The sequence below is a fragment of the Palaemon carinicauda genome, chromosome 1 (genome assembly GCF_036898095.1).
Source record: "Palaemon carinicauda isolate YSFRI2023 chromosome 1, ASM3689809v2, whole genome shotgun sequence".
Taxonomy (NCBI): Eukaryota; Metazoa; Arthropoda; class Malacostraca; order Decapoda; family Palaemonidae; genus Palaemon; species Palaemon carinicauda.
In genome coordinates, this window is record NC_090725.1 from 55,365,976 (window position 1) to 55,375,975 (window position 10,000).

General features: G+C 30.9%; 1 protein-coding gene across 1 annotated transcript in view; it reads left to right on the top strand.

Moving 5' to 3' along the window:
• The window catches only part of LOC137648366 (von Willebrand factor A domain-containing protein 7-like), a 61,956-nt gene that overhangs the window by 26,292 nt on the left and 25,664 nt on the right, over nt 1-10,000 (top strand). The window contains exons 8-14 of the mRNA XM_068381296.1: nt 489-601; nt 1,298-1,414; nt 2,079-2,246; nt 3,492-3,621; nt 4,851-5,114; nt 7,706-7,791; nt 8,305-8,425. Coding sequence (XP_068237397.1) covers nt 489-601; nt 1,298-1,414; nt 2,079-2,246; nt 3,492-3,621; nt 4,851-5,114; nt 7,706-7,791; nt 8,305-8,425 — 999 coding nt within the window. The remainder of the gene's footprint in view (nt 1-488; nt 602-1,297; nt 1,415-2,078; nt 2,247-3,491; nt 3,622-4,850; nt 5,115-7,705; nt 7,792-8,304; nt 8,426-10,000) is intronic.

A 10,000-nucleotide genomic window follows, 5' to 3' on the forward strand; every position in this document is an offset into this window, starting at 1 on the left:
TGTTGATAAAACCTCATTAATATCATCAAATGCCCATATCACAGGAAAGAGATTTTCCTAATAATCTATATTCATGTTACAGTTGTATCTATTGATTGAAACATGGTTTCATTATCCTATGGCACATTATTGTTATGATTATCATTTCGATATTTCTCTTGTATAGTTTATTCTTTAGAGGTCCTATGCGTCAAAAGGCGTAGGAAGAGATGATGAAGATAGTTTATTTTTTACTTTTGTTTCTTTTCATGTACTGCACGTACTGAACTACTTTCATGGGTCATATGACCTCCTATTTGACCATCTAGGGTTACAGGGTTACAGTTTACGTTATAATATCAATAATGAGAATAATAATTGTTCATTTATTGTAATCGGTTTCAAATGGAAATGAACGTGTTTTCTACATTATCCCCTACTAGAGATTCAAAAATATGGATTTAACCAATGCTTCATACAGATTATACTCATTTGTTTCTACGTCACAGCTGTTGGGCCAGTTACAAAGACAGACGACCCAAAGGAATTCTTGGCTGCCGTGGATGCTCTGTACCCCGATGGAGGAGGTGACTTTCCAGAGATGTTCTGGGGTGGATTGCAGGTAAATGAATTTGAAGTTTAAGGATTAATTTTCCAATATACAACGTTTGAGAAAATTCCAACTTTCGATCTTTATAAGTTATCAGTCACTTTCAGCTCTTGATAAAAGTTTTCTGGGGCATCAGTATGTAAACTATTGAAAGTGATCCCCAAATATAACGATCATAAAGAAAATAAAGTTTGAGAAAATTCTAACTTTCGATTTAGAAACAAAAAAAATTCAGACATTTTTGTTAAGACATCAGTATTTAAGATTTTGAAAGTAATCTTTAAATTAGAAGAAACGAGATGAGCACCTGTTTTAGATCTTATTTAGAACAGTATTGGAAAAAAGTAGGATTGCGGTGCCCCATTGGAAATGTTTCTGCCTGGCAATCTCAAGCTTGATTGTTTCTTATAGTATCTGCAACTTCACCATCCTTGTGAGCTAAAGTTGGGGGTTTGGGGAGCCTATATGCCTACCTGCTAGGTCATCTACAGCCATTGCATGCCCCCCCCCCCCCGTCCTAGTTTGGTTGGAGAGCAGGCTCCGGCGCTGATCATATGTATATATGGTCAGCCTCTAGGGTATTGTCACTGTCCCTTGCCTCTGCCATTCATGAGCTACCTTTAAACTGACTAGTAAATGATTATTACTTATATACTATGTAACCAACATAAGTAAATTGAATGACTCATTATTGATAAAACTCCACAGCTAGCACTCACCAACACCCCAGAGTACGGTGCCATATTCTGCTTCACCGACGCCACTGGAAAAGACGGTGAACTTTTGGATGGTAACATCGCCATGGCCCAAGAAAAGAATACAAAGGTACGTTCGGAGAATATATTCTTTATTTCTAGATTCTTTGTTTTTAGGATTAGAACTTCATCGCTAATTTGTATTTTGATATTCCTTTTTCGGATGAAGTGAATAGTTTAAACAATGTGGAATAAATATAAGATTAGTAGGAATAAAAGCATTATATATTTTTTAGACCTGTGAAAACACCGATTAATTAAACACATGACCTCTCATATTAATTGCATATAGATAATTAGCAAACGATTCCCCCCTTCGAAGAAAAACAAAGATGTAATAAATGCAGGAAATTAAATATATAATACTATTATTTTCTTTCTATTTTCTCATATTCTGTATATATATATATATATATATATATATATATATATATATATATATATATATATATATACATACATATACATATATGCATATATGTATATATACATATATATACATATATATATATATATATGTATATATATATATATATATATATATATATATATATATATATATACATATATATATATATATGACAGAATAATGAATTCAAATAGTGGTTAGTGGAGTTTTCGTATCGGCATTATAAAATTAATAGTTTCTAATAATTGTAACGTAAACAAGTTTATTCCTAGACATAAACGAACATATATACAAACAAACGTTCTTATGTTTTGTCTAATTATAGGTAACACTAGTGTTCAGCGGAAATCTCGTCAGTTCGAACGACAGAGTGACAACCGTTGACGATTATCGAACTCTGTGTGACTTAACTGGAGGTCTCTTCATCCCTTCGGATAAGTTCGACATTGGAGAGATCACCCCACTCCTTGATGACACTGTCGAAAGCACTGAGGTACAGATCAAAAGCTATTCTTATACCATAGCAACTGAGGCTCAAAAATCATTTATATTTAACAAATATCTATTGGTTTAATTTCAAAGTCGAATTAAAGATGTTACAAACCAGAAAATTCTAATATTCTTTGCCTTGATTTAAGATATTTATATTATATTCTTGCATTCTTAGCCTTAATTTAAACTCCTTCAAGATAATCATACATTATTCTTACAAATTTGTAGTAATGATCAATTCTTTCATGTGTAGGGAGTTTGCATTAGGTATATTATTTATTTCACAAAAATGGGGTGAATAATTCACTGAGCAACATGAAGTAAAAAATTATTGATAATATAGCACTTTTAAGTTGAGAAGGACATACAGTAATCATTTTTCTACAGACTCATAAATAAATTCGGTTGAAAGGTAAGTTGATTGTTGATTATCATCAGTAGAAGATAATAAATTCTGGCAGGCTGGATCCCAAAAAAGTAATGAACTGCAACCAAGGTTAATGATAATAAGTTATATGTTAATACAAAATTGGGAATTTTTATGGAAACTGGTTTGTATACGATTAATGCATGTGTGGGCTATCAAGAATCATTGATAACTCTAATACCCATAAATTACTATTAAAAACTTAAGAATGTCCATTTTGATTTCTCATCATCTTGATAGCCTGGTCAAAGAATGCCTTTGATAAGAAACGTTTTGGCAAATTATGCCTTTAATAAGAAACGTTTTGGCAAAGCATGCCTTTGTTAAGACACGTTTTTGGCAAAGAATGCCTTTGATAAGAAACTTTTTGGCAAAGTATGCCTTTGATAAGAAACGTTTTGATCATTGATGTTCTTTCATGATTTTTTTTTATTTTGAATGTGTAATAAACTCTACACATTAATGTTCATTCGGTGACTTAACTGTTATATTTTATTGTTTCAATATACGTTCTACTGTCATATCCAATTATTCAAAATGATAGTTAGTTTTCATGTGAAGTTATGGCATAACTTGAAATCGCCAATGCATTTATTTCCTTCTATGAATTACATTAGCATATCATTTATTGCTTTACAGTCGTATTATTCTATTTTCTTTAATACTCAGCTCTTACTTTATTCCATAATCATCACTACAAGTGAAAGTTAAAAGGCAAATGATATTTTGCTGTATTTTATCAATTTTTCATACAATAATTTCATTGAAATTAATTCTATCAAAATATTTTTTGTAACTTCCTTCATCATTTTATCATAGGTCGATATCAACATCATGAAGGAGATTTCAGAATACAAAAGTATCGATATTCCCATTGATGATTCCATCTTCGATTTTAAAATCCTAATAGTTGGTAATCCCTCCTCCTGTGTGCTGCGAGATCATTCAGGTACGTAATATAGTAGTGTATATAAATAAATAAATATATATAAATATATACATATATATATATATATATATATATATATATATATATATATATATATAGAATATATATATATATATATATATATATATATATATATATATATATATATGCGCGTATGTATGTGTGTATATATATGTATGTGTATATATATATATATATGTATATATATACAGAGAGAGAGAGAGAGAGAGAGAGAGAGAGAGAGAGAGAGAGAGAGAGAGAGAGAGAGAGTAGATAATCTAGGAGGAAAAAAAGATCCCACTTCAAAAACATCTTTCCGCACGAAAAAAAAAAGCAAACATAATGGAAGGATTGTAATAAAAGTGAAGAATGAGCTTCAAGCAGATTCCAGTCAAGAAATTAGACAAAAAGGTAAAAATATAAAAAAGAAAACTAGATTAAAATTGCCTGAAGATTTTATGGAATAGGACTGCAACCAAACATTAATGTCTCCTCCTCACCTTCCTCACTACCACCCAAGTAGTCTTCAACTCCTTTCAGCAGGAGTAACGTGATGTTAAATTTCAATCCATCTCATGTAATTTTATTGTTATGTTATTATTTTTAAATTCAAGTAATATGGACAGAATACAACTCCCTTGGTGTATGATAAGTCAAAGTGACTTTGTCATGTACGCGGGGTTTGAATGCATTATTTTAATTATCATTATTCCAAATGGAAAAGATTTTTTGCCATTCGTCTTATTTGAGATTCACCTTGCCTTCATGAGAGCTCATGACAAATTATTGACATTATATATATATATATATATATATATATATATATATATATATACATATATATATACAGTATATACATATATATATATATATGTATATATATATATATATATATATATATATATATATATATATATATATATATATATATATATATATATATATAAATGGAGAAGTATTGATTTAAAAGCTCAAGATAGAGACGACTGGCAAAAACTAACCGAGGTCTTTTGCGTCAATATGGGTTGGAGGAGATGATGATGATGATGATGATATGATATATATATATATATATATATATATATATATATATGTGTGTGTGTGTGTGTGTGTGTGTGTGTGTATACACACAGTATATACACAGTGTATATATATGTGTGTGTGTTCGTAACGGGGGGAGGTGATTGAGTATGCAGATGTGCGTAAGCATAATGTATACCTTATTACAGGCAAAGAGTACAATATAATGGACGAGAAAGCAATGAGAGCAGAACCAAATGTTGAAGTCATATCCTACACCACCAGCATTCGAGCCCTGAGATGGAACAGTCCCATTTCTGGGTCATGGAACCTGGAACTGACACCTGCAACTGGAACTCTGAGCGTTGATATCCAGGGCAATTCAACTCTCAGCTGGCTAGGAGGATTCGCTCTTCTAGATCCTTCACCACCTCATCCTCATTACATGGCTGTTGAAGGACGTCCTCTCTTGAGTAAGAAGTTAAGAACTGTTATTATTGGGGGAAATTGTGGTGAATGAGTTTATATGTCATATCATGTAGCTCCTTGATACGTACAGATACCATATGTCTATATGCAACAGAAATCAAGTAAATTTCTTGCAATAATAATAATAATAATAATAATAACAATAATAATAATAATAATAATAATAATAATAATAATAATAATAATAATAATAATAATAATGATAATAATAATATCGTTCTTGTGTTGTATATTGGTTAGAGATAATTTTTGTCAGATGGCTTTCAACCATTTTAGAGACTTTTTGAAATACAATTTTGTAAAGAAAATAAGTTCTCTAAGATAAGTTATGAAGGAAATTGTACATAAAGATGAACAGATGTACAATCTAAATTAAATACTAATATATGATTTTCTTTTCTCTTATGTATAGCTCTTTATAAAAATTAAATTCAAGTATTACTTTTTTCCATTTTCAAAATTATGTTCCAGAAATATATGTATTTCTCTTTGCTCAAGGCGATGTTCGTTCAGGAGAATGTTTTTACTCTTGCTCAGAGAATAAAAAGGTTAAGTAATATCCTTCACCAGGAGAATTAAGATTAAGATATTACCTTTTTCTATACTAAAATGTTAGATTTTGTATGACGTCCCTTAAGGAGGATGTAAGATAATGCTCGGGATAGTAATAATATTTTCTCCAGTTTCACCAAAAGATAAAAACTGTGCTCGCTTGGGAGGTAGAACAGTTTAGATAGTTATGCTTTTACGTTTTGCTTGCGGGGACGAATGATGTTTCCTTAGAAATGTGTTTTCTCTGAAAGGATATTTAAGGATATTTTTTTCTTTCACAGAAAATAAAATTGATTTGATAAATGTTGATTGTCTCAACTTATCAAATTAGTAAAAAAATTGTTGGGAGACAATTATCATTTTCTTTTTTTTTTTTTTTTTTTTTGAGTTAAAAATTTTCATGGTATTCATACTCCACACCTTTTATTTAATCTTCACCGTCTGCCATAATAATAACAGAAATGACAGCAGACTATGCCTGCAGTTTCTCACATGGGTAATATATATAATTTTGTACCAGACCACTCCTCAATGATTTAGAATTTGCGCACCCTTTTATTTGATCTGATCAAAAGCACATTCTTTATTATATACAGTATTTTTACCACATCACCAGTACTAATTCCTTTGACCTAATTTTCGCTAAATGGGTCATCTGTTTATCTTATGTTTGCTTTCAAAGCAGTTCACTCTATTTCCAACACTTCTTTCTACAGTATAAAGAGAACATTGCCCACGTATTACTTTATAGAATCAGACCTTGAATGGTTTTTTTATTCAAATCTCTAATAACTTCTATATTAGTTTTACTTTATGACTTAGAACTCTTATTCTGCATCTACTCCCAATGTACCTTCCATATACCTTCACGAATTCACCATCGAAAGTTTTTCTGGTCAAGACTCCTGTCTTTATGTTCTGCTTTCATCTGTCAACGAATGTTTATTTGTTTGTCGACCATCTCAACCATCATGTGATTTTAACATCCATTATACAATAGTACTAGTCTCTATTTATTTCTGTGAATTTAAGCACTTTGGCTTAGGACATCTTGCTTTTCCAACTAGGGATGTAGCTTAAATAGTAAAAATACCTTTTCTAATTTACCCTGAATATTCTTTTACCGCTCACAATAGCCTTAATTTATATATTTTCCTTTTTTCTTCTTATCATGATTACCATAGTTTTTCTATATTTCCATTTTAACTTCGTTCTCTGTCAACTAATTTACTTCTACTTTGCCACTCTATCGATACGTTCAAATTATCTTACCAGTCCGTACAGATTCACTTCCCAATGACCAAGTAACTCTATATTGCCCTTACTCCGTGAATAAGTGATTTATAGAAGTAATTGGCTTTTCTAAGTGTGATCATTGTAAACTTTCCACCTTTTCATACAGCATGAATTCATGTACTCCAGATAAATACGTGATTTTAAAACTTGGAAGTTATTTTGTACTTTCTATGTACGTGAATTTAAAAAAATTTCTTTGCTGGATATCATCACCTGAAACAATGTCATGGACATTTTCCATTCTGTTGTACATACATTACCTGTTTTATTTACTCTTCCCTCTATGATATTATCTATGCTTACTGATTTCACATGGGCCAGAAGTAATTATACCATAAATCTATAGTACTTCTTATTTCGATTATCTATTTATTTATTTCCTTTCCTCACTGGGCTATTTTCCCTGTTAAAGCCCTTGGGCTTATAGCTTTTCTAATTAGGGTTGCAGCTTAGCTAATAATAATAATAATAATAATAATAATAACAATAATAATATCTTGAAGCTATATAACAGGAAACCAGTATCATACTGATTTTAACACTGTGCATTTGATAAACCGGTCAGTGTTATAATTTCCATAGAAAGAATAAACTGTTTCCTTAGGATTACTGTTTGCATGAAAGATACAGTTACAGTAATTGAAAGACCCTCAATCACTGAATATGGAAAAATATTACACGGTCATTCTTTGTGAAGTTCTTCATTGGTCCCTTTTTCTCTTTACAGATACTATCTATTATATCGACATTAATTTAGTCGGGTACATTGAGAGCAAAGTGAAAGATGTTACTCAGATTGAATATGTTAACATCGTAAGTATTTGTTTAATTGCATTGCCTTTGCAGACATTGTAATTGTACACAGTCAATTGGTTATAAACTTTTTCTTCGGTGTTTTCCTTATTTTGTTTATTCGTATATTTGCTCACTTATTAATATACTGGCTTTAATTAAATAATTTCAGAAGCACTTTGTTAAAAACAACTCAATTATACATCATGAATCGTCAACGCGTAAATGATATATTATTTTTCTGTAAAATCATTTTATTGTTAACATCGTAAGTATCTGTTAAACTGCATTACCTTTGCAGACATTGTAATTATTGACACTCAATTTGTTATGAATTTTTTCTTCGGTTTTTATCTCATTTTCTTTATTCATCTATCTTGTCATTTATAATACTTTTTAATCAAATAATTTTAGAAGCACTTTATTTAAAAACACTCTAATATACTACATAAAATCGTCATTATGTATATGATATATTTCCTTATTTTCTTTTAATCTCTGTAAAAATTATTTAATTTTTGTCATCTCTAACAGAAAGGTGACCACTTGAGAACTATCGACTACACAGGTGAGATTGATGATGAATTCTACGTAAGAAGCGAGCCACTGCCTGAGGAACCTTTCTATATACTGCTTCATGGACACGTCGAATCAGGTATGGAATAAGTAACGTATGGTATACAGTACTATGTATCATGCACATATATATGACCACGTGTGTAATTAATTACATATATCTTATACACAAATTATGGAAATTACAGAAAATTGCATATTTCAAGCACAAATGATACTTTGATTATTTTATAAATGTCAAACACATTATACATACTAACTCTCTTGTCTATTTTCATAAAATCAGACACAAACTGGGTTTAATGTTATGAATTATGTTGTAAATATTGTCTCCAGACAATGCTGAGTATTTCCAAAAAAACTAATAAACATATATAGTCACTATATGGATTATTTCCTAAGGAATAAAAGCCAATGTGTATTATTGTACTATATTTTTGTCGTCAAAAAAACCGTTATAGAAAAAACTGTACATCCAGATTATTAATCAACAGCAAATCTTTTCTAGCGGAAGCCCAAGAAATGGGAGAGAATGGAAAGGTATTGGAAAAGGGTGATGGTGGATCATAGGGAAAGTGAGACACTTGTTTCGTTAAGAAAGAAAGGTATGTTATTGAGGAAAAACAGAAGCAGAAAGAAAACTGCAAAGTTTTCAACTGGAGGGAACAACGCAGTAATAAAACCAATTTATTTCATAAATTCCTGATTTCCAGGTAGTGAAATTGGGAATAAGTAGCTTGCCTGTTTTTGCAAGGTCTTTGGAGAGTAGAAAGTTTCCTCTTGAGGTCACTTTACTTATTTTATTTTAAGGGCTGCTTATCTGATCCTGTACAGCAGGGGAACCCTACTTTCTACAGGACCTCCACGGTCATTTTAGGATGTTCATTCGGGAGCAATTACCATTTCACAATGCGTATTGCTCGCTTACTGTTAGAGCATCACTATCGAAACACTCACAGAATAAGAAAGTCTTCAGTTTCTTCTTGAAAGCCTTAAAATCTTCAATTATGCGGCTGTCTCGTGTGACCATATTGTATAGTTTCGGGGCTGCATATTTAAAGGATCTAGATCGTACAGTTGACATGTATTTAGGTTCTAGTAGTTTGAAACCATCTGTAACTATTTTCGTGTCAGGACGGATGATTTGTTGGCTGCACGATCTGTATCAATTCTCTTATATATTTTGGACGACCAGTTAATGAACCTATCATGGAGATAACTGAGAGATTATGTTAAAGTTGCACCTATGGTGAAAAAAAAAATCTTTGATTTGGTGAGATTGAGGAGGAACATAAAAGACATCAATATCCCAGATAAGGATAAACAATCTTAATAGCTGCGGTTTAGAAAATCAAAATATCTATACAATTCAAAAAAATTTGACTCACTTGACAAGTTAATTGAAACTTAAACACCTTATTTCCAGATGTTGAATTAGATTATCTTAGAGGTGCTGAATTAGACTAAGTTGAAATTATTTAAAAGTTGAGCAAGAGTAGACCGAGTGTATTATGATTATCATGATTAAAAAGAGATTTACCATCCAATAAGTCAAACTTGAATCTGACAGAGCTGACCAGACTGAGTGTCACTAAGAGTTAATGGCTTGGAGGTGAATAAAGATGATGTGAAACATTAGCAAAGGTTAATAATA